The sequence below is a fragment of the Rhinolophus ferrumequinum genome, chromosome 7 (assembly GCF_004115265.2).
Source record: "Rhinolophus ferrumequinum isolate MPI-CBG mRhiFer1 chromosome 7, mRhiFer1_v1.p, whole genome shotgun sequence".
In the NCBI taxonomy this organism is placed as follows: domain Eukaryota; kingdom Metazoa; phylum Chordata; class Mammalia; order Chiroptera; family Rhinolophidae; genus Rhinolophus; species Rhinolophus ferrumequinum.
The window spans coordinates 7,367,841-7,394,768 of NC_046290.1; the positions used below are offsets into that span (position 1 = coordinate 7,367,841).

General features: G+C 37.8%; 1 protein-coding gene across 3 annotated transcripts in view; it reads right to left on the reverse strand.

Annotated features, from left to right (window-relative positions):
• The window catches only part of CTNND2 (catenin delta 2), an 829,794-nt gene that overhangs the window by 382,691 nt on the left and 420,175 nt on the right, over positions 1 to 26,928 (reverse strand). For all 3 annotated transcript variants that reach the window (XM_033110744.1, XM_033110743.1, XM_033110745.1), the window contains 3 exons: positions 17,702 to 17,736; positions 17,208 to 17,324; positions 1,752 to 1,924 (listed from right to left, as the gene is read on the reverse strand). In XM_033110744.1, the coding sequence (XP_032966635.1) occupies positions 1,752 to 1,924; positions 17,208 to 17,324; positions 17,702 to 17,736 (325 nt within the window). The remainder of the gene's footprint in view (positions 1 to 1,751; positions 1,925 to 17,207; positions 17,325 to 17,701; positions 17,737 to 26,928) is intronic.

Sequence of the window (26,928 nt, forward strand, 5' to 3'; positions counted from 1 at the left end):
TGGCAAATAAATGTATATCTATATATATAAAATAATTTTTCTAATAAATTAAAACCCATTTTTAGATAGTCCCTCATGCATCCTCTCACTTTTTTGTAAGGGAGGTAGAACAGACCAGCGCTTTTAAAGAGCTGGGAAATGCCCTGTTCCATGGTTAGCCTTAGTGGCCCTCTCATAAAACCCTGACTCAACGTCGTCAAGATCCTTCCTCTCCGGAGCACCACCATTTCTCCATCCAAATGGAGACACCACCTGCGCTGTGGTCACACCTTGAGCCTCCAGGGGGACAGGCCCTTCTTCTCAGTGGAACACTGATTTGCCACTCCCTTTTATTCACAAACACTATAGCTTGTCATCATGAGGTCAAAGTCACAAAGCCATAAGTAGACAGGGTGTTGCTTAAAGAAAGCAATTGTATTTTCAAACTATTGCTGGGATAGTAATTTAATAACCGAAATGCATGAGACTCTTCAGCTTAAGCTTCATTTTTGTCCATGTCATTTAAAACAGGCCCCTCATGGTGACTCAGACTCTAAAGTGCCTTGTCTCCTATCCGTCTGCAGACCTTTCTTTGGGCCACGTGGATGGCGAGGAGCTGCTAGATTAAGATGAAAACGGCCCTACCCTCAAGTACCTTTTAGTTCAGTGGGAAAGACTCATGGATGAATATTAACAATAAAGAGTGACAAACCTGGCTTCGGTTGTTACAGGAGCCAGTGGTAGGTAGTGTGGCAGAGGTATTGCCCAGTAAATGCAGAAAGGATGAAATCAACTCGTTAGCTGAACGGGTTGCTTTTGGGGCTGTGGAATGTTGCTTCATTCCAACAGCAAAAGTAGAGATGAAAAGGGCCTTGTGCTGCTGAAAATAACCTTAAAATAGCTTAAAACAAGATAGTCCTCCAATATATTAATTCTGTTGGGTTGACTGAATATAGCCTGAACCCTAAAATTACCAAAACCAAAATATCATCTATCATCTATCTATCTATCTATCTATCTATCTATCTATCTATCTATCTATCTATCATCTATCCATTAGCTATCTATCTATGTATCTATCTATCTATCTATCCATTAGCTATCTATGTTTACCCATCACCTGTCTATCTACCACAACATTTACATCTTTTGTGGAAAAAACATTCAGATTAGTAGCCACTTCTAATGGCTATTAGTCTGGAGCTGATTTGAATGACAGCTAATACATCTGTTCAGTGAAACTATAAAAACTAGTGCACACCTTAAAGAAACAACTAAGGGCACATTTCAAAATCAAACTCAACATGGTGTAACTATTCCTAAACTAGTTCCAATTACCTTCAGAATAGTTCTACATACTTGATGATGCATTTATATTATGTTCTTTTATATAATTAACCCCCCCCAAATATTTTTATGCTTTTTTTAGGAGGAAAAAAAATGTTCTAGGTGCATGCATAAAATGAGGATGTATGCCAGATTTCTAGCTCATACACACACAGAAATAGTAATTCACATATTCACACAGATAAATGTGCACAATATAAATAGAGCATGGGCAACTCACAGATATTCCTAAAGAAACCCTGTTTGCAATTCAGCCTAACTCCATAATGGTAATTTATTATTCATTTCCTTCACTGACGGCACTGGGGCATCTTTCGTAAGCTGTGGGACATGCCGGGTCCCTCTGACCATCTTAGAGCCCTGCTCCCCGCCTGTTTCCTGAGCCCACGGACCAGCACAGCAGAGGGCCCCATTCCCACACATACCTGACTGAAGCTCTGGCCAGCCCCTCGGGCTTGTGTGCTGCGGGCCGGGAGCTGCGCCGGGGCTGGCTCACCCAGGGCCAGGGTCTGGTTGCTATGGTAGCTGGCTGGATACTGGAAGGACCCTTCAGGTTTGGAATTGAGCTGAAGTGCACTCTGGGAGAGCAGGCTGGGCCCTGCATTGAAAGTCATTTAGAGCAGTTAAGTGACAGCCTCAGTGAAGCAGAAATGACATGTATTATTTATTGAGAGTAGCCTAGAATTATCACACACACACGATTCCAGCCATTTATGCTTTGAATTCTGAGAACTAAAATGACCATATAATTTGACTCCAGCTCCTAAATGAGATTTTTTTGAGGGGAGGTTTAGAAGTTCTCCAAAGAGTAGATATTTTCAAATGATCTCATCCTGACCTACATAGGGACATTTCTTGTGAGACAAATTAGTTAATCAAGCAGTTATTTTTGGACCAGACAATATCAGAAACATTTGAAGCAATGTAAAGATCTACCTTATAATGCATGTTAATTGCGTTAATATAATTGTGGTTCATACTTAATTATTAGGATGCGAGAACACTCAAAACATTTCAGTCAGTTACTAACTCTACTGTAGAGTGATGTAATACATCAATGCCTGAAGGGTTGAGTGTTTAAAATATTCACAGCTCTTCCTGCACTGCAGAATTCACCCTGATTTCACATGATCTCTGAGGGCTATTAATCTGCCAGCACAGCAGAGCACAGTAGAAAAGGGTGTGCTCTGTTAAAAAGGGTGCCACTAAGTGGCTGGTAGTGCAAGCGATGGAGAAGTGAGAATCACTTCCTGGCCTTATTGCTTAATTTTACTTTGCATAAGAAACTGTGTTTTATTTTCATGCATTTTATGTATGTGAAACCCTGGAAAGAGTTCGCCCATTTTCTTTGCAAGCAAATTTTCTTTAATTAAATTTCATCCTCACTTTGGAAATGAAAAGAAGTATGAGGAGTGTAAAGTGTACTTGGCATTTTCCATTGTGTGTTGGAGAAGGGACGGAGTATGTAGAGTGAGTTGGGGGGAGGAGCACCTGGCAACACAAGTTTTCTCACGTTATCGTAACTGCAGTACAGAGTTACTTCTTTTTCGATGGAAGGTAATTATATACACATTGACTATGGCATAATCATGCCGTAGTGACAGCCTCAGTGAAGCAGAGATCCCTCTTTGGCTGTTTTAAACAATAGTATCATTTTTGGTAAGTGTAAGCAAATTTCATGCTCCTTCTTTCTTTCTTTTTTCAGAAAAGAACATGGCTTTATATTTCAAATGAGACTGCAGAGTTGATGTGACATAAGCCTTATTTTGCATAGAAGTACAGTGGTACCTCGGTTTTCGAACGTCACCGTTGACGAACATTTCTGTTTATGAACGCCGTAAACCGGAAATAAGTGCTCTGGTTTGCGAACACGCCTTGGAAGTCGAGCATGTCACGTGGCTTCCGCTGAGTGCAAGATCCTGAGGCCTTGCTGTTGGCTGTTTTCACATGTTTCAGAACTCAAATGGTCTTCCGGAACGGATTACGTTCGAAAACCAAGGTACCACTATAATGTGTCCACTCTTAAAAAGCATTGATTGGTTCACATAATTTTTGCCATTCAAGATCTTCCCCATCCCTCTGATTCTCTGATGGAACTTCTAAACAATGTGAAAATATTTCATCATTGAATATTGACTAATAAGCCCATTAACTAAAAGAAATAAGACTTGGTATTTTGGAATCTCTACAGTTTCTGGAAAAAAAGTCAAGCAACAAAATAAAAATGTTTCCCTTCAGCCTTAATTTCAATATGAAGGGCAAAACAAAAGTACAATTGTAATCCTTTTTCTTTTAATTTAGGATACAGAGTCTCAAGAAAACAGTATATACCAGATGGTGAAGTTTGCAATAGCCTGCAAAAAAATCATTTAATCCATACTGATGGTATTATAGGTCTAATCACCAGATATATGATGTCTTTATGGAGAGTGCATATTCAGAGAGTTTCATTCTAGATGCCAGGAACATACTGTCCCCACTGCTGAAAATCGCCAGGCATGGAGGCAGAGTTGAAAGGCCCAGGAGATGGGCAGGCTGAGATATAGAAGAGCTTCTAGAAGGGAAGGAGGGCACTGATGAGGGCAGAGACAGACGGGGAATAACTGCAAGGAAGAGGAGAAAGAGGTAGGTACTGGGAGAACAGTGACGATTTGTGGCCAATGGCTTTCCCCTTGGTCCCCTACCCTCCTGAAAGGTGACAGCTCAATGGAAGAGAGTGAGCAATGGAGGAAGAACAAAGGCCCTTCTTGGCTGGTGGTCACCATTCTATTTAGCAATGTGTGGCCGCCCACTGAGACTGACTTGGGCTATTTCTCTCAGGGCACTCTGCCCAAGTCCTGGCCACATCCCCTCCCTGACAACAATCCATCTCCAGGGCAGTGAAAGTTGAAACAGATACAACAGTGCGTGGTCCTATGGAAATGCCAATAAAATGGAATGAGATCTTTAATCTCATAGAAACAGTTTAACATAATCTATAAAACGAAAGAGTTGCACGTCCTAGCTATTTGCCTTTTAAAGAGATTGCGTGACTTTATTCTGACGAACTTTATTACAGATGTAGCTAGCAAGGTAATCAATTTTATAAATTCTGAATAGATTCATAAGATTTCCTTCAGAAATCTACAAATGCTCTCTGTGTAGGACCTTAAGGTGAAGATTTAAAGTCCTTTTTCAAAGGGATTTCAATTAAAAATACGATTTATGTCCTCCTGAAATACGCGTCATGAAATAATCTGATTGGTTCATCTTTTATAGACTCAGTCATGCATTTGATCACTACTCAACAAAAACAAAGCAAGATTCTCTATCTCATTACTTTGTTCGTACATCTCAAGCATGCAACCTAGATGTACTCTGACAAAGGTAATTGCAACAATGAGCAATATATCATCATTTTACAACATTGACACATCACCTGGTAAAGACCAGTCAGGACAGTAGCCAAAACACTGTGTGCATTTTAGAATGATTTTCCCATTGCTCACTAGGTTTCAAATCAACAGCATTTATTCATTCCAATTTTAGAAAGTACAGATATATGAAAATATGGAAAAGGTTCAAATGATAGAACAATGCTTAATTACTTATAATAGAAGTAAAATTTATATATGCCTAGCACTTAATTAGCTTTATTTACATTACTGTGCATCGAGATAGAAAATACCAATTTTCCAGAGACTTCAAAAGCATTTATAGATTTGCGCTTTAAGTCCTGATTTTTTTTTCCTTCTCCAAAAAGTCTTGTTTGAACTACTGGTGAAACTGGGCTGCAGTCCTGAGGATACTAAGTATATCTAGTGGGCGATGGAGGCAATGTGATTTTTTGGGGTGGTGGGGAGGAAAGGAAGATGAAGACTTGAAATTCCAACTAGGGAAGTAGAATCTTGCTTTCAGGACAGTTAACTGCTTCAGAAGGAACTTCAACTGAGAAAAATGGATCATAACATCCTCTTAGGTCACAGAGTATATCTTCTGACACACTCTAGCATGCATACTTCCAAGATACTGACCCAAGGGTCACAGCAACTTCTTTGACCATTCTGAAGCTTCTCCATCATGAGACAAAGCTGAGCTCAAGTATCTACACAAAATGACTCAGGCCTGGAGGGCAGGAAGAGGAGGTGAAACCATTTTCTGATAAATTGGTAAAACTCAAAAGAGTATGTGTCATTGACACACTAGTTCCTACTGGACAGAGGGGAGAAATTCCAAGGGAACGACAGAGTGAAGGGACATGGGACCTGCCATCGATCCTGGAAAGACACCTGGAGCAAAGCTTCTTGAATGCAATACCAATATCTCAATATGTTTTCAAATATATTGAATTGACTAGAGGCCACATAGCAACCTGTGAGAAAAATCACCCTTGTATCTTTTTCCTTATTCTTAGAAGTATAAATAGAGGTATGGGGAGGTTAAGAGGTCAGCCAGTGTCATACAGTTGGTAAAATGAAGATGAGACTTGGATCCTCGTTTTCTATCTCCAAGTCCAGGAGCTGTTTTCATTTAACATCAAAGCACACTTTAGGTCATATACACATATGGACGTTTTAAAGTTGAAAAATTCTTCCCTAGGTAGAAGTCAATCAGATTGTGGCACTTCCCCAAGGAAACTCTCCTTGGAGACCCCAGGCATTGGTTGGCGGAAGCTTGTGGTCCACCATCACTGGGACAGAGATCAACCTCAGCAGGTGGGAAGGCTGCCATGTTAATTTTCTGTGTAAAAATTCACACTCACTTATAGGTCATACTATCACACACACTGCAATGTATAGACACGTCTTAAATGAACCAGATATTTCAGTTTTCATGATGATATGTGCTCATTTTGTTTGCACAGGTTCAAAGAGCCTTTGTTTGGAATTGTTCATTCTTGCCTGCTTTTAGCTGAACACCAGCCCCAGAATCCAGTAAGCCTTAATTAAACTACATACTTTGTAAAAACACAAAAAGGGCCACTGGCCTGCAACATGGCATTCCCAAGTCATGATTTAGGTCATAATCATGCCCCTGGAGTGGGTGGGTGTGTTTTGGGAAAAATTCCAGGGTTAGAATTCAGCAGTCCTGGGCTCTGGTCCACCTTCAGTTTATGAAAGCACAGGTGATATGAAGATGATGGTGATAATGATGGTGGTGATGGTGGTGATGATGGTGATGGTGATGATGATGATGATGGTGATGACAGTGATGATGATGATAGTGGTGATAGTGATGATGGTGATTATGATGATGGTGATGATGATGATGATGATGTGATGGTGGTGGTGATGGTGATAATGGTGGTGATGGTGATGATGGTGATGATGTGATGATGATGATGATGGTGATGACAGTGATGATGATAATGGTGATGGTGATGATGATGATAATGATGATGGTGATGATGATGGTGATAATGGTGGTGATGGTGATGATGGTGATGATGATGATGGTGATCATGGTGATAATGGTGATGATGATGATGATGGTGATGACAGTGATGATGATAATGGTGATGGTGATGATGATGATAATGATGATGGTGATGATGATGGTGATAATGGTGGTGATGGTGATGATAATGGTGATGATGATGATGATGGTGATGATAGTGATGATGAAGATGGTGGTGATGGTGGTGATGGTGATGATGATGGTGATGATGATAGTGATGATGATGGTGATGATGAAGCTAGTAATACTAGCTAACCTGTACTGAGCACTTACTATATTCTAGGGACTGTCCTGGGCAGTTTACATCTATTAACCCACGACATCTTAGCAAGACTCCAATGAGGAGTTCTATCATCCTGATTTATGTTGACAGAGCTGAAGTTCCCACTACCTGAAACCACACAGTTGGTGGCTGGCCTGGGTGCAAACAAGATAGTCTGGCTTCAGAATGTGTGTTCTTAACCACACTTCATTATTCTCTCTCTACAAATTTTAATCTCAGCAAATTTGAGCACCTAACAAGATAATGGATGTGCAAGTGCTTGGAAAAATATCAACTGCTATACAAATGTCAGCTATTAGTATTATTATCTAATTATCTAATTACATAGCCACATGATCTGATAACAATAAAACCTTGATTGGCATTCATTTGTCCTGAAAACCTTATTACAGTACTGTCCCATATATCACTTAGTGTTTTCTTTCAACACCCTGTGAGCTTCATTTTACAAATGAGACATTCAAGGCATAGATCATTACAGAGGTCTGTTTGAAATTAAAAGCAAAACCAAACAAAATTGAGTGTCAGAGAGAAGAGATGAGAACAAAGACGTTCTCTCTGTTATCCTAGCCTGAAATTCCTCTCTGTCAACCTCAAAACTCATTCTTAAACTTATAAAGTGTTGGTTAAATGTCACCTCCTCCATGCAGCCTGTACTGATGCCTGACTGTCCAGGGAAAATTAACCCTATCCCACCCTGCCACCTTAACCCTCCAAACAGAACAGATTTGGACGAATTTTAATTGTTTAACAGTGGGATTTTGGGACAGTATTACACATCTAAAAGGAGGGGAATAGGATGAGAGCAGAGATTCTGAAGCTTTATAGTGAAGGCAGTAGGACGCTGTGTTGAGACGCTGGAGTGATAAGACCAGGGCTTTCCTGCAGCGCAGAGAAAGGAAGGCAGTAATTGAAGAAGTCTTAACTGGGATAGTGGCTGCAGCAGGACAGGAGAGAAAGGTGCACATTTAAGAGACATTTTAAAAGACAAGTTCATGGGGGCTTAGTGACTAAGTGCACAGGAAGCGAAGGAAAGCCAAAAATGACTGGACACGCTTCACCTGACTACTGGAAGGATAAGACTACCACCGGCATGCCATTGGGTGCCTGGGAGTTTCCCATAGGAAGACTGGGAGTTTCCCACAGGTGGACTGGGTCCTTCCCAGGACCCAGCAAACAGGCCTGACCTATCATCATCACCAAACACCTTCTGTTTCTACAAGTTTTAAGGTGATTTATTGGGAGTTGCTAAGTCTTGTCTGCTTTAGCTGAACATCTGTCCCAGACCGTAACAAATATTCTTTAAATGAGTGTGGAAAAGCAGAAACTCTCACCATGGGGCATTCCCAAGAGAAAGATTAGCAGGAGATGTGTGTGTGTGTGTGTGTGCTGGGGACTCAGTGTTTTGGAGAAGGATGGGCTTAATTTTTAAATTACAGAATTGGAGGAGATGGTGGGAACATATGTATGTAGTTAGAAAGGGACTCTGGGCTCGATTTTAATACTGGCTCTAACGTAACCCGACAAACTTAATTTTTCTATGTCTTAAATAATTCCCAAGATCAAAGTTTGATTATACAGAGGGTGCCAAAAAAATGTATACACATTTTAAGAAAGGAAAACTGTATTAAAATTGTGATACTCAATATATACCGATAACAAAAGATAAATACAATTATATTTGACTTCTGCAATTACAAGAGGTGCTCAAAATGGTTACCATCAGTGTAAGTTTAATACAGTTTTTTTCCTCCTTAAAAGGTATATATGTTTTTTTGGCATCCTCTGTATGTACATGAAATCTTGGGAAAAGGACGTGGCTGTCAACGTCATCAGTAGTGGAAGCTGAAGGCATAAGAACAAAACAAGGTCTCTAAGGGGTAATTAAGTTACCAATTTAATTCCAAATGATCATTTCATCATGAAACTAAAAGTGTTATTAACAAGAATGCACTAAAATAGACAGCTACTAGAACTAAGCAATGTCTCCAATAGGTCCTCAGTGAATGTTTCGTGAGGCTGCTAAATCAGAACAATCAGGAATAATAAACACACAAACTGAGATAGATGCATCGAGGACTGGAAGCCTGGCAGCCGCAGCTTTGCTTCTCTTTACATTTGTCAGGAAGTTGAGAAACATTCTTTACTTACTCTTAGGTTAAATTGATTCTTTCAAAATGATATAAGATCTTATCTTTATGTAGACCATGAAAACTAATGCCAGCACAATTCACACATATCTGTAACTGACAGAGAATTTGCATTTATTTCCACTTTTCTGCTATCCAATTTTTGTGGAAGGTTAAGAATGACATGAAGGTTAAGTACTATTTTATTTTAAATGAGAGTAAATTCTTAGAGCAAAATCAGATAAAGAGAAAGGGGAAACCTTTTAATAGAAAATATTAAGAAAGAATAAAGGAAAAGAAGTGGTGGAAATTTTATATATATACATATATATATATATATATGTGTATATATATGCTATGCTATACACACACACGGATTGTTATAAATTACAAAATCAATGAGAAAACTGGCAATTATTTGTAAAATTATTGAATTGATTTAAATCAAGCTCAAAGCACTTTAGTCATGTCTAACTATAAAGTTAACTTTATAGCATAAAAGTACTGACTTTTGTTTAAATTGCCCCACTAATCAGTTTCATTTATAGCAGCAGTTTCTTCTTCACAGGTTCTGAATGAACTTGTCAATTTACAAACTTACTGGGAATAAGAAGTAGGTAGTGGTGATCAATGGGTTGTTTTCCCCTAACCTTCATTAATAACATAAAAGCTCACATGTATGAGTTTTGCTGAGCCTTTCCCTGAAAATGGCAGTTCAGTCTGACTACCATGCCCCCAAAAGTTTGTGATTCCAGGAAGCTTTCGGTGATGTGGTTGTTCTCTGGCAGGTGTGTTTTTAAACTTCATTTCTAAGTCTCGATCTCCTGAATGTTGATTTCATCTGATCAGCAGCTGCTTTCAGTGCATAATGTTTTATGTGAAAATCAACACTGTAATGGTCCCAGGAATAGAGAAGTACTCATTTAGTTTTTAACCTGGTATAGAGCCCATCAATGTTATTGGCTTAATTAGCATGCTTTTCCAAGTTTGAGTGTACACGGAATATTGTACACTAGGCGAGAACTGTTTCTTTACTTCTGTGTACAATGGAGGGATATGAGCAAAATGACATGGATCACAAAAAATAAACTTCAAATGTAGAGCTTTAGTTTCAAACGTACAGCTCAGGAACGTTTTGTGCATGGCATTTTACATGATGCTATAATCACAGAATGGTATGTTTTATAGTTCACTCCCATCTCCAAGTATTTCCTTGCAAAGGTTTATCTTCAGATTATTTACCATTTAAACAATTAATGTAGCACAAACACAGGAAAAGCATTATATTTCTGTATAAATTAATAGTCAAAGGTAATAGACTTGTGTTTCTCATTATCAATAATTGCAAAAAGAAATGAAAATGAATACAAATCAGTTTAGAAGAAAACAAAATTTAAAAGCTAAATCCTGAAAACACTATAATTTATTTATGAAATTATACTGGCTTAAAGAACCAGTTTTTGACTTGCCAGAGTCTGTGAAGACTCTTCGTTAGAAATCTGTGTGGCTGGCATGTGCATTTTACTCAGGTCCTTGATTCTGGGTGGTGAGCACACAATGTAATATATAGATAATGTATTATAGAAATGTACACTTGAAACCTCTGGCTTTTTACTAACCACTGTTACCCCAATAAATTTAATTAAAATAGAAGAATCTTCTCAGAGGACTTCCTGACCCTTTGATCATTTTCTTAAAACTACAGCAGTTCTCAAACTTTTTAATGTCATAACCCTTTCACATTCTTAAAAATTACTGAGGACCCCAAGAGCTTTTATTTACATGTGTGATATAGAATGCTATTTACTGTATGAAAGCTGGGAAATGTTTAAAACAGAATACTTCAAACTAGGGTTTCCAGGTGGGAATTCCCGCCCGTTTTCAGGAACTCTTTTCGCTTTCCCATTCCCGAATCCCAAGAAAAGTTGGTCGGGAAATAGGGAAAATTGGCTCCTTGAACCCAGGAGGCTGGTAATATCAGCCGTCACTTTTGTGGAAACGATTCATCGTGGAGAACAGAAAACAGTTTATATTTCGGGATTTGGGAAAAGTGAAAAGAATTCCTGAGAACGGGCAGGAATTCCTGTGCGGAAACCCGACTTCAAACACGGTCCATGAATCATAAAGCAAAGATACTATCATGTGATGTAGCCTCTGGAAATGTCCGCTGAACTCTCACTGTAACACTGAGTAATTAGTGTAATTAGTAATTAGTAACACTGAGGATTATGTGAAAACCAGTGCCTTTGCCGAGCCCCTGAAAGGGTCTTGGGGACCCCCGGGATTCTCAAACCCATTTTGAGAAACCCACTGTACCGTTTACCGGCTTTGTCATTGCTCGTAGCGATTATCTACCTGACCTTGTAATATTTAGACTGATTGATTACAACCTTTTGTGACTAGAATATAAATGCCACAAGGGCAGAGACTGTCTGCTGGTGTTAATAAGTGCTGAATATATACATTTAAAAAATGAATGACTGGAACACTTACCTGTGCCTATAGTGATGCAATGAAAACTCAGTATATTAAAATTTGATTGTATCAGTTGCTGTTGAAGTGACTTATTATTTGATTGGTGGCAGTTCTCATGTGTCAACTTCTGGGTGACTCCCACAAGACATCTCCATAAGGTACTACCAGGAGACCCCTTCCTTCTGCTGTCCTTCGGGAAAAGGCTGTTATTCTGACTCTGTTTTTTTTTTTTTTCTTTCTTCACTTTTTCCTCATGCTCATGCCAGTTCTGAAACTGTCTTCGCTTTCACCAGCTTACACTTGATCTTCATATTAAAGTTTTGGTTACTATGGTGCTTTGATGGTTTCCCAATTATAATTATATTTTTATTAGAAATTTCTACCAGTCTCCAACTTTGTACTTGAGCCCAGGAGATCCTGGTAACACAGGTGAGAGTGATATTTTTAATGACAACTACATGGTTCTCTCTCACTTAGGGAATAGATAAGGGCCATTTGGTACTTTTGCCTTTGCCTATCCCTCAATCAGGCAATGTCTAGATTTGCCTGAGCTGGTGACCTCTTTAGAGAAGATATAACATGCTTCTTAAACGTCTATGTGGTAGAAGGAAATCAAAGAAAAAGAAATTTAACATTAGCTGAAAAATAGGTAGAGATAGTATCAAGAAGGAAAGATAACTGCAGTACCCCAGAGAATGGTACTATGCCCTGTGTGACACCTGGGTGTCACACCTTCCATTTCTGCCACTGTTAATGCCCCCTTGCCTCTACGACACCAAAGGTAGTGGGGGAAGTGGGTGTGAGTGATTTGGGAAAGAAAACAAATGGATGCATTTAGTATCTAAAGACAATTTTAGACTTGGAACCATGAGAAACTTCTGGAAAGGGGACTAACTCATTTGTATTTCAGAACTTGGACCAAAAGGCATATGATGAAGAGATTTCACAGGGAATGAATAATCTGAAGATGAACTCAACTAACTTGAATAAATGCATTTCCAGGAAAGGACTTGGGGTCTCCAGAGTTCAGGTGACAGTCCTTAATCACTGGTGGAGAGAAGGGACCAAGAGGACTTGAATTCCGGGCTTCTGGCAGCACGGGCACAATGGGCTACCTTGTACCCTCACCCGAGGCTCTCCACCCTCACCACCTAGGTAAGGACCTGGTTGCCACCATAATAAAGTCTAAAATCAAACAAACCAGTCCTCTTTCCCTGAGCATGACATCAACATTGTGCGTCACTCAATTGATATATTTCTCATTTTAATTTGTTTAATTATTCTAAAAACCTGACATTCCTAAACCACTTCTGTATCCTTTGGTGCCACACTTCCCAGGGATTATGAAAATATTCGCATCACAAGGATTTCTCTCACCTTTCTTATTACTGTGTTGGAATATATGGAATTATATTTTGAAGCATTTTAACCATCTGATCTTTCAACAATCCTCTCGCCACACAGTATTAAGTGTATTCACAGTAACTAAATGAAAATGACTAACTATAAATCAATAGTAAATAATATATCCACCTCTGTCAAACTACATATGATTATTCTATATGGATTCCACCTGAATGGTACCTAATATGATTGATTCTTGATTTTTACAAATATATTCTGATTTTAAAACTCAGAATAAGAGAACATTCTTTTCTTTGCCATAACATTCAGGATATATGAAGCTCCTAAGATTTTCTTCCTAGTATATTCTAGAATATGGTGGAACTTCAATTTGTTAATATACTACAGAAAGAAATAATTACTGTTTCAAATGTAATATTTAAAGAAATTAATCCCTATAAACATATGTTCTTTTCTCTCAAGTTGTCCATTCTATTTCTGATTTTGACTTACAAATATTTTTGTTAATTTTTGGCTAAGACATAATCACCTTATCTCTGTGTTTATATCTCCACGGATGTGTGGATTAAATATGGTCCCCAGCAGTTTGGGTCAAGCTGTACATTTTGTGAGACACTAATGGCCCCAAGCGTCTGACAGTAACTTTTTTTTCCCCATCAAAGCAACAGTATTCTCCTAGTGATTCTGTGACACATATTTGTTAGAATTGAAATTACACAGCCGGCAGTCATGAAATAGTGGCAGGTGGCAAAGGTTGTATACATTATTTAAATATTGTTTAGGATAGCGTTTTCTAAAAAAAAGTGCCAGCTGTTAGAAAACTCTGGTAACTGTGTGACACTCTAATCAGTACAGTAGAGCAGTTACGGCCAGTCTCAGGCTCAAGAAGGTGGGTTCACTCAGCTTCAAATTTTATTTTAATCAGACCTTGGAAAGAAAAATAACGAAAGCTTTTAAACACCACAAATTAAATACTGTGTGCTTAGGGTTTGAGATTGGATGCCATTTTGAACTTTCGCAAGCTAGTTTTAGACTGTATATGTAGTGTTGTTTCAGTTTCTTTTGAATTAGCACTGAGACTGGCTCTCGAGGGCAGCGTGCCAGGTCCAATTTAGCACTGGTTATTTCATGTCTGTTCTAGCTAATGAATCCATTGATTGAATAATCACAAAATCAAGGGACTATCAGAATCTGATGGGTTTGTGCTCATGACATAAAATGTGTCAGAGTCACTACATGTCTATGCGTTAAGTTTCTATACCAAGAATATAAACATGGGAGGTTGTTCTAGTATTTAGAGGAATGCTGTGCTGATTATTCTCTTTGCTCCCTGTAGTCACTCTCTGCCCTTTTCCCCACACAGGCGATATCACATGGGTTCCTTGACACTTGTTTTATGAATGGATCTGGCCAGTGGGAGGCAGAGGAGGACCCAAGAAGTGGGAGGAGAGAGAGAGGATAGGATACTTATTCCTGCCATGCCTCCTGACTCTGCTGGTACCAGTCCCTACACGTTTCTTTCAGGACTCATGGTAGCAAGGCTTCTGTCTGTTGCTACTCCCTCTACCTTAGCAGGCAGTGTTTGTTCCCTTAATCTTGCCCACTCCTTTGTAAGTAGTAACTGAATTAAATTCTTCAGTTAAACTCTTTTGAGGAGAATCTATTTCCCATCTGAACCCTGCTACAGAGAGAAGTAGGAATTGGGATTTTTATTTTATAAGTACTTAAAATTAGCAATAATTGATCCCCCAAATGAGAGTTACATACTCCACATTTAAAAATTAATTTCCTAAGTTTTACTCAATTAATGCAGTCTCAAACTGACTCCAAAAATATTAAGAACAAATAAGTGTTTCTTAAGAATAACAGTATTTCACACTTCACTGTGGTTCAAATACTTTAGCATAAAATTTTTTGGGGGTATTTTCATTACTATTTTTTTTTTCTTTTTGAGGTGTGTGTGTGTGTGTGTGTGTGTGTGGTGTTGTTTGTTTTTCTTTATTTCCTTCCCTATCTTCAAACAAGGAAGCTTGCAGGCTTACAAAAAGAACAATTAACTAAAATCCTAGGAGTCTTCAGACAGATAATTCAGTACATAATAACATAACTAACTTTTCTGAAAAACAAAATTTCAGCTGTTAACAATTTTGATTCAGTAGATAACAAAAGTCAGTTTCTTAATGTCATTATATTTTTTATTATTTACTTTTAATTTTACTGGATTATTATCAAAGACTGTGGCCTTCCTATACATTTTAATTTTTAGGATTGTCTTTATCAAGTACCTGATCAATTTTTGTAAATATTCCTTGGACATATATATAAAATGTATATTATCATTCAACAAATGTAACTTTAAATTAATTTAATACATTTATTTGTTAATTATGTATTCCAACTTTCTGTGCCTTTTTCTTCTAGTGCTAGTCTGATTCTGATAAATGTGCACTGAAATAGTCACAATAGTTTTCATCAACCTCTTTCATTTTAAAATATTTTTTGTTTTGATAGCCAGATGCTATGTTGTTTGGTGTATACATGTTCACTAGATTTTAGTATGAGTTTATCACATCTTTACAAGTTATTTTCACTATATAATTCTTCTTTGACCTTGCTTAGTGCTTCTGCAGGAAATTCTACTTCATCTCACATTTTCTTCCCAAACCCACTCTATGTTTTTTGTATTTGCTGTCACTACGATGTCTATTCCTTTAATTTCAACATTTATTTCATTACTATTAATGTGTCTCATAAATATCATATCACTGTTTTGTCTTTATTACAAATTTGAATTTTCATTCTTTCCAAAGAGGAATCCAGTGTGCTTACATGTCGTGCTACATTGATAGAGTTGACGTACCTCTTTTGAATTGGTTTTTCTCTTTTTACTCTCCCTTTTTTTCTATACCTTCCAGGTATTAAAGGTTATCCCTTATCTTAAACTCATAATAAAATGTCTGTCTATTATTATGTTGAAAAATGAGATATCCAACATTGTTCTCCCTCCCAAGACAAATTATTTTATCTCTGCTTTATTGCTCTCTAATAAAGCGAGTACATGTACCTCAAATATTAATTAACTACAGTTGTAACTACAACTACCGCTACAAGAGAAATATATTTATTGACTCAGAGAGAAGACAATCCTACATTTTATGTAACAATCTTGCATATAAAATACTGAGAACAAGAATAATACAAATCATGCGTCTTACTTCAGCAGAGTTATCGAAGAGATGCATATGGGTTTAAATAAATCTGAGAATGCATGACGGTGTTATCCTCAGGATAGTGGTATTATAAAGATTATAGAGAAAATAAACTAATATGTAAATTAAATGGTTTCAAGATCAGTACACTATTTTATTCTTATGTCTTCCTTTTCTAAAGCAAAGCTTGATGAGCATTCAAGGAAATTATTTTTTTTTTAAATCAAGGAATAAAATGCTCTGCTGATTTCTAATGTAGAAATTATCAAGGTACCATGTTTTAATGGTCTAAATTTTTTGCTTTTTGTGGGATTTTATTAAAATAAGTCAAGAGAATTTTATGATTTATTAAAGTGAGGCTTGTTTCAACTCACAGCACTTTTATTTTTAAGTCTCAACCACTCTGGTTGAAAATATGTAATTAAATGGAGGTAAAGAAACCTTTAAATACTCTATTGAGATGAACATTGCAATGTAAGATAGCTAAATATAGAAATGTAAGAAGTTATTGCATAATACTATAGCATAGCTTTAAATAGTTCTGCATATATTACATAAATCTTGTTTTCTATTTTGTTATTTTATTTCTATACTGTTCCAAATCTCTACCAACAATCTGTATGAGTAAAGCATTGTCAATTCATTTTAAAGCAGACACTGGTTTATTAAACACATATATGATGAGTTCATGCAATGTGCTGGTCTAGATGACAAACAGACTATCACATTGGTGAGAATCACCAGTTATAACTGGTGAAAAATTTAGATGCTAATTAGTGGTTTCAGAGAGTTTCTAATCTAACGTGGGCGGGGATGGGATAAGGCAGGAAGGAGAAGACAGTGGAGTGAAATGGATAGAACAAGCATAACCCTATCTTGCAGTTCTATCATATATGCCTCATGATATTAATTATATTAGAAAACATCATGGCATAGCACTGTTATGTTTTCATCGCCTTCAAGCATAATGGTCATTTGACTTACTTTCACTTGTTGAATAATCCTGTGGGTCCAGTATTCCTGATTCCTGCAGTGATCTAATACAGGAGTCCACCAGCTCAAGGCCTGTTGTGAGCTCATCTTCGATATCCTTCTGACCATCTGAAACACAATGTATTAAAGTGATAAACGACACTTGAAATGTTCATATTAAAGCTAAAGTCTATCACTTAAAAATCAAGTGTACCCTAACCAAAGGTATTACCACTATGGAGTTCTCATTGGGTATCACATTGTATTCCTTGGTCAACCGGTCTGAAAAGTGCCAATGCCACGTGTCCATGAAGAACATAAAGTGACAAGGGAACTGGGAAAACTTAATTCCCATGAAACTGTGAGCTATCATAACATCCTCATTTAATTTTAGTCTCTGGGTACTGTCCTCTTCATTTTTATACGTCTCTTTCTAAAGTTCACAAGAAAATTAATCAATAGATACATGTAGAAGTGAATGTGTGTATCAAGAAGCTGTCCGTTACCTTGCGATTGCCAGTGAAACTGCTCTTCTGCTGAACTGTAAAAAGAGAACACATACGTATAATGCATCAGTAAGAGGCTCAAGGATGCTGAGGCTACAAGACACAAAGGCACATACGGCAATGATGGTGGCTCCAGGCGACTGCCCTTTACTTCTTACTGAGAAAAGGGACCTCATTTTGGCACAATCTTAACTTCAATCCATTTGCTGTATATACCCCTTTTGATGCACAGGTATTAGCTTGTTAAAATGGACATTGTCCAATAATTTTCAGAACAGCTCAGTTTTTACAAAGCCTGCCTTACAACAGTTTTTACATCCATTCAGTTCTACCCAATTTTAGTTCTTTTAAAATATAAGTCTGAATATTTCACATAGACTTTGTCAGGTAGTCTAAGAAAGAAATAACTTTCTTCTTTTTCATTATAAAGAAGATAAAATCAACCTGTACCTTCTTCTAGACATATCATATGAGCAGTTCCTTTCAGTTCATTATTATAGCTTAAATTAAGTAATTTAAAAATTATAACACTTTTACCACCAGTTGATAATACACGTCCCAAACTCTCACTTGACAAATTCATCTTATAAAATGATACCAGTAGAAAGGTTTGTTCATATACAGGGCATGCCAAAGATATTGTACAGAGTGCATCTATACAGACAGCATAGATTCATTTTAAATGTATTTATTAAATATATAAATACATTTAAAATGTCTAAATATAAACAACTCTCATTATATATGCAAAATTTCTGACATGCCTCCTTTTACATGTCAATAATTGAGAAATCTAGATGCTAATTACCAACAGGCATCATTTTGAGAATGATTTTCTACACGAATTTCACTACATCTTTTACTCTGCTCAAGCAGCGTCTATGAATAGCTCATCAATTTCACAACAGCAAGTGGATTTTAGAACTTTAATCTGTAACTTGGAGATGGCTTCTGAATACATCTGCGGGGGTGGAAAAGGGAATTCTGGTATAAATCAGTGTTCCGAAAAGCCATGAGTGATATAAATGAATACAAGAGTAATCCCTCAGGAGACATATGACTTTTATAGGGTACCTTTCTCTGCAGCCAATCCATTTTTGCAAACTGGAAAATGGTTTTACAATGATGTGAGCTATAGACAGTAGATACATGAAATAACATTACAAATTCAGTCCAATGTAACTTTTTCTTGCATCAAAAAGATGTGATGTTATACAGCAGTAACATCTAACTACAAAGTTTGACACCTACAATAGAAATGTAATCCTATAATCCATATTTTCAAACTTGTATACCCACTAAGTGGCACTAATATAGAAGTAGAAAATGCTTTCATATTTGTAGTATATTTGTAGGTGGGATGATAGCCCTCTCCTCAAAAAGATGTATCCACCTGAAATTCCTAGAAATTGAGAATCCTTACAGGAAAAAGGGTTTTGTACATGTAATTAGGTTAAAGATTCTCAGATGAGATAGTCCTAAATCCAATGACACGTGCCCTTATAAGACAGAAGAGGAGAGACACAGAGGAAAAGGCCATGTAAAGACGGAAGCAGAGACTGGAGTCATGCAGCCACGAGCCAAAGAACACCTGGAGCCATCAGAACCTGGAAGAGGTAAGGAAGGATCCTCCCCTCAAGCCTTCATAGGGATCATAGTCCTGCCAACATACCTTGATTTTGAACTTCTGGCCCCCCCAATCTGTGAAATAGTACCTTTCTTTTGTTTTAGGACACTCAATTATGGTAGTTTGCTATGGCAGCCCCAGGAAACTAATACAATATTTTTCTGATACAATAAAACTGTTCTGTGTCATCCTGCATGATTTACTATTATCTATCTCGATGCTGTTGCATTCTTTCTACTAGTACAGCCCTTGACTAAGTACTTACTGTATACCGGGGCTCTACTCATTCCCAAGAACCACAAATCTCTTTTGGTAGATGGGGAATTACAGGCTTATTGATACTAAATAACTTGATCACACAGATCAGAAGGAACTCTGCAGGGGTTTAAACTAATCTGCCCAACTCCACAGGTCATATTCCTAACTCATAATCTAAAGCCTTGGAGGGAAACACACATTACTACTTCCCACCTGAAGCACTGAGAACGAACAAGTCACTGAAAGCGTCTCCCAGGGCTCATCAAAGTCCCGCCCTGCTCCCCTTGCAGGCCCATTGGAGACCACACTTTCCCGCTGCCCCCTTGCATGGACATGGGGGTCATGTGAAAGTCTGTGAGAGGAAAGGACAAATGCCACCTCCTGTCCCAAGCACGGAAGGGCTGGCATAAGATTCTCAGGCTCTCATTCCTTCTTAAGCCCTGTGTTGAGATGGGTCCCTGAGTAACCATGAGGAGGGAAGAGTCCCGACAAACATGGAAGACACGGCATGAGTGAGAAAGAAATCACTGTTGTGTTAAAACCCGGACATTGGAGGACTGTTTGTTTCTGTAAAATAAACGTCACAGTAAATAACCCAGAAATGTGTCATTATTTGAGTTCATACGCATTTCCGGCCCTTCTCGCTTCATTTCCACAGCACGGAGATGGCAGGTGTCTTGGTCACTGTGGCACAATTCAGGTGGCATTACACCTTCTCCCCATTCTCTGTCACATGGCCCCTCATCTACCATAATGGGTGATTTCACGTGTAGGACTACACATAGCACTGTTGCATAATATTTACTTTTTGTTCATCTCTTTCAAAACGGTTTCTATTTTATGATGCAACCGGAGCAAGAAGAAACATTTTTTTTTTACAATTGAAAAAAATTCGATAGGCAGTGAGCATGAAACTATCTTGTCAAAGCAGAGATGCCATCCTTTTCGGCACACACAGAGAATTAATCACTTAAATGGTTTCCTGATTCCTGTAGCACAGTTAAGATGCATTAAAAGTACGAATGATCACAGAAAACAGAAGTCCCAGGAGAAACCTACTTTGGGTTTTATTTCCTTTGATTGCACACTTCACTCTGTCTGTTAGGAGATTCTATGCAATTGCATATTTTACGCACTTGATTTCTTCTCTTAAAAATTGCTGTAAGGTGGATGATTTTTAAGAAAGCAAACAGACTGTTTATTCATTCAATAAACACGGATCATGCCTGTGTGTCTGACACTCTTATTTCCGGTGTTTAGGAATTACTCGCGGTGAGCTTTCTCCCAGTTACGCAATTCACTTTAATATAACAGAAAAGTCATCTGCGAAGCTGCTGTAACTTTTAATGTGTGCATGCTGAATTTCAGGAAACAAAGTTGTTTCTCACTTCTGATATGCTATTTCTTAAAATAGAAATCACCCTAACGAAAAATATAAATATTACATCATCCCACATGTATGTAACCAGAACTATGTACAAGTTCCAGAATCCAAATATTGTAAGAAAAGTACACAACGAAAACCATCATAAGCAACATTTAACCTTTAAACATATCCCTAAATATGTACGTAAGCCATTGATGCTCAGAAAGAGCTATAAAAACAATATATTCAAAGCACTAATTTTATAGCTAACACTTATATAGCTCGCACTTTATACTAGGCAATAGTCTAACTGATTTATAGTTAATCTTCACACTAAAACTTTTAAGGGAAGTAATACTTTCCCATTTTACAGATAATGAAACTGAGGTAAAAAGGTGTTAAGGAATTTGCTGGAGGTCCCACAGCCAGGAAGAAGTAGAGCCAGGTTTATGATCCTGGATTTCTGCTTCTAGAAGCCACATTCTGAACTGCCATTCAATTCACACATCTGACTGCATCGAAATTAAACTCCTATGTGATAAAAACAAAAACAGAAACATTAGATTGGTGTAAAAGTAATTGCGGTTTAAAAGGTTAAAAATAATTTCAAAAATCGCAATGACTTTTGCACCAACCTAATACCATACACTAAGTTCACAAACAAGCCCCATCCTGGGAGAAGATCTCTGCAATGCATATAATTTACAAAGGGTGAGTTTCCAGAACATATAAATAACTCCTACGAGTCAAGAAAATAGAGATTAAAAAATCAAATAGAAGAGAAGTCAACAAATCTATGTACCGCTCAGGCATAGCAGAAAAGTCAAGAATGTATGGCTACTGAACACATTAAAAGATACTCAACCCTGGTAGAAATTGGAGGAATGAAAATAGGCAGAAGATATCTCTGTATACGCTACAGGCTTTGAAACAATTAGAAAGTCTGACAGTACTCAATGCTGGAGAGGAGATGGGAAAATAAGAATTCTCATACACTGAACATGCGTGAATCAGTTACTAAAGCACTTTGGTGAGCTATGAGGTGATACCTGGCAATACCCAGGTATTGCCACCCAGTGTTCTACGTGGCAATACCCAGTCACTCAGCAGTTCTGCTTCTAGTTAGAGCCCCAGGGAACCCATGCACCTGTGCCCAGGAGAATTCATGTACCTGTACAGGACCGTTGATGTGTACATGTCCACAGTAGCAAAACACTGGAAGCCACCCAAGTGATCCGCAATAGCGGAATGAATAACCACAGGAGTATGATTATATATCATATGTGACACACATATGGATTAAATACTGTTTATCAGTTAAAAGGAATTAGCCAGGTACATACGTATCAACAGGGGTAGTTCTCGAAAACAAAACATAGAGTGGAAAATGAAAATTACACATAAGAAATATATTGCACAATCCCAATAATGGGAATTTTAAAAACATTGACTAAACAACATTTTACACACACACACACACACACACACACACACACACACACACACACACACGGTGCCAAAATAATATATACTCATTTTTAAAAAGGAAAAAACTGTATTACAATTGTAATACAATGAATGACGTTAGCATTCATTTGATTAATGCCGTCTTTTGAGCAAACGTCATGCTACATTGTTACTGAAATTCAATTCAACTTCGAAAAGTAATACTTAGATAACATCTCTTAAAATGTGTACATTTTTTGGCACCCCTAATATATCTATATCTATCTCTCCATCTACATCTATATCATCTATATCATCTATATCTATATCTGTATCTATATCTATATCTATACTATATACATAAAAGTTCAGGGAGTTTTCTTAAGGTCAGGAAAAGACACAATTACTACAGTCATTCTGTTATGAATTTTCTCAAATATATTTTCTTATTTCATTTTTCAACTTTTTGATGCCCAAATCATCAGTTGTAACACTGTACCATATGGTGAATCATTGTTCACAATACCTTTCAAAATGAAATAAAGTTAAGGAACTGTGAGTTTTTTGTTAGTTTGCTTTCACGTTAAGCAATGTACCTAAAACATAAGCCAGAGAATCCACTGTGCAATCAATTCCTTCAGTGCAGACGTTTGATCCTACCTACAGGAACAAAGGGCCTTATAGTTGCAATGTCCACATGGCCGCAAAGTGTATTCTGACATAAAGTATTTTTTAGCGTATGTCTTTGCTTGTAGCCACATCACAAGAATAGGTATTGGATGCAAAATAAAATGACCTTGGTCAAAAGTCCTAAATACTGTGGAAATGTAACATATTCAGTAAAAATGGTGAGAAGTGGTGCCCCATGGAGCTTTGCTACAGGTTATCACCCCTGTACATGAGCACACGGTATCCAGTCCTTATTAGTGTAGGTCAGTGAGTGACCCTGCTTCTTCCAGAACTTTCTGAGGAACTGCTTTCCCTTCAGCCTACTTACTGCCTGTGGTCTCTCTACATATCTGTGCTATATTCTCAAAGGAATGCTCTAATATTTCTGCCACCACATTAGAATGCTTTTTTCTTAGAACATACATCTTTTTGCTTTGACTATTTTCATCAAAAGTATAATGTTACAGCTATTATAGAAATGTTTACAGGGCTGAACGGAAAGCTAGAGTACGAAACCCCTAAACTAGGAGAACGTGGTGAAGCATGTGGGCTCGAAAGCCAGACTGTGCTCCATCACTTTCAATCCAGGACCCTTTGGAAAGCTCTTTAAACTCTCTCGTCCTAAATGAAGACATTTGGAGGCTTAAATAAATTAACTCATATCAAGTGACTTCCACATGAGGTGATCAGCCCTTGACACACCTTGACCAAATACAGAATTGCTTCCTATCTTCTTACACATTGTTAAAATGGTTTATGTGGCTTATAGATTGTGGCTTATTCTAATCTATTTCATCCCTTGGAGTCCCCTGCAGGCCATTGTGGGAGGGTCAAATGGGGGCAGATGTGGGGAAATCGGAACAGTGGACCTTAAGAAAATACCCAGGCATGGGGGTTTCAGGCTAGGCTGTCGGTCACAACCAGTCCAGGAGAAAATGGTAAAATAAAGTCACCACACACTCGTGATGAGTACTCATTGTGGCTTTTGATACACAGAACAGAACAGAACATTACTTTGTGTCTTGTAAGAAAGCTCGCAGAACTGGAGGATCATTGCATAAAGAGGTATGTTCAAGGCACTACCTCATACAGAGCCATGGGACTCTAAGCCTCAGTTTCCCCATTTTATAAACAGGAAGATTACTAGAATTTCCCCCAGAGATCTTGAGGAAGTTAGGTGTGTAATGTATGTAAACCCATTCAACAGTTCTGGGAACATAGGAGGCATTAAAGAAAAGAAAGTAAGCTATGATTATCCCACGCAGGCAAACAGAGGCCGGAGAGAGTACAGCCAACTCGTAGAACTGAAAGCCCAGTAGGTCAATAACACAGAATTCAACCTGTCTATGTTTGGGGGCCAACAAAGATGTTACAGGCTTTTCAGAATTTAAATTATCTTACCCCCCCACACACTAACCTGGGAAAGTAAAAAAGGCAGTCTGTGATTTCCAAAGAAAGATGATTTGCTCTTAAACCATACGTTTTCCATCCATGGCTGCACAGGAAGCTTCTCTTGCCAGCTGCTACTGTTCTTGCCTTCCTACAACCTTAAAGACTACCTGCTATTTTCAAAACCTTGGAAGAAAATAAATCAGGCCCAAATTGCCAGTATTAATTTCCTTTTCAGTTTGAGGCAGAGGAAATTCATATTATAAACTAATTTTGTTGCTGCTGGTGACTGACAAATCTTCCAGGCAATGGATACCCCAAGGAGATCCACAGGGAGAATGGACATGAATTCTGCTCTGTTTGGGTTTCTTCAAAAGACAGACTCCAGTCTCTAGCAAAGACAAAGAACCAGCCAAAGTGTCCAATAGATGATTGGATAAAGAAGATGTGGTATATACACACAATGGAATACTCCTCTGCCATAAGGAAAGATGAAATGGTGCCATTTGCGACATCATGGATGGATCTTGAGATTATCATGGTAAGGGAAATAAGTCAGACAGAAAAAGTCAAGAACCATATCACGTCACTGATATGTGTGATATAAAACTGAAAGCAACCAAGGAACAAGACAAACAAAGAAATAAAAACTCATAGACACAGACAACAGTTTAATAGTTACCAGAGAGTAAGGGGGTAAAGGGGATCAAATATACGGCGATGGAAGATGTGACTTTGGGTGGGGAGCACACGATATGATATATAGATGATGTATTACAGAATTATACACTTGAAACCTACGTAATTTTATAACCATTATCACCCCAATAAGTTTTACTTAAAAAGAAAGTTTTAAAGGAAAAGAAAAAGAATTAGGGCTGGACTCAATCACCCTAAATGTGCTGTCTACACAAAACCATGGGAAAGACATGCACTCAAGTTTTTCTTCTTCAAAGGCTTCTATAGTTTTGGAGTTGATTGTACTTACATTATAAGAGACATATTATACATAAAATTCAGTATCAGGAGAAGGAACAAATGGAGAATATAAACTAGAAAATTCTCACGTTTTTATCTACCTCCATAGTTTTCTGGGAGACTTCTCACGTATGGGCTAGGTATTATTTTTTTTAACGCGTATACTAGCACACCAGAACTTTACAGTAGTTGAAGCAACATTTCTGACTGCCAGCCACATTAGACAATCAAGTACCGTAATCTCTTTGTCTGTGAGCATCGTGTGAATGGGACTGTGGTAATTTACAATTGCAGATGATCAGGGCTACTGTTCATCAGTTGGCTCTGAGAGCTTATAATATTCTGAAAGGCCTTCAAATGATCAAAAATTGCATAGTTTGTGTGGTTTATGTGCTAAATGCATTCCACACTGTTACGTTAATGATCTCCACTGCTCTTCCCTGTAAGTCACCATTAGACCCTCAATTAACCTGAAGGGTTAACACGGCCCCTGAGGTGGGAAGAGAGTTTACTGTATGTTGCAGTCTGATCATTCACAACTGACTTGTTAGGCAGGAGAGGGTAGCTGGTCTGTGTGCCAACAGAGGTGGCACGTGTATCATGCTTCTCAGATGTTCCAGACTTCAGTCTTTTATACTCAGTGTCCCGGTCCTCTCAGTGATGGCCGCTCCTTAACCCTGGAGACCTCTCTGGGCAAAAGGAGATGTCAAGTTTATGTTTTCCCAGCTTCTTGTGATTGTGTGTGTGTGAGAGTGTGTGTGCGTGAGTGTGTGTGAATATACACAAGTGTACCTCACTCTTCTGTTCCTCTAAAACACAGATTTGCTCACAGCTTTTCTCTCACCTGCTCTTGTTTCATAAGTGTGTTGTCTATGACAGATATGTCAAACCCTGAGTTTTCAATTTGACTGAAATTGATATGATTTTATTAATAGAAGTGAAACGAACACCTCTTAGATATTGAATAGAAATTTATGCAAATAACCATTGCCTGCTTCACAGGAAAGAGAAAACTGGATCTTTTGTTTTTGTGACTGAGCATCAATGGATGAATTACAAAAAATAAATTTCAAATTTCCATGTCCTTACACAGCAGAAACCACATACTATTCATAAATAACTCTCATAGTATTACAGATCTTTACTTTCTTGTGAGCAATGGTTTTTTGTTTGTTTGTTTTAACAACTTGAAGGTTTAGTTTAAATGTTTAATGGGTGCACAAATGTCCATAACAGTCTATTCATAATTGCAAAACTAGAAACAACCAAATGTCTCGCAACAGGTGAATGGTTAAATAAGCTGATGCATCCATACCAAGGAGATGTACGCAACAACAGAAAGACATAGATTACTGATCAATGTAACAAGCAACGACTTGGAGGGATCTCAAGGGAATTATGCTGAGCGCAAAAGATAAATGATGTTCTTGAGATAACAAAATTATAGAACTGGAGAATAGGATAGTGGTTGCCAGGGCTTCGGAAGGTGAATGA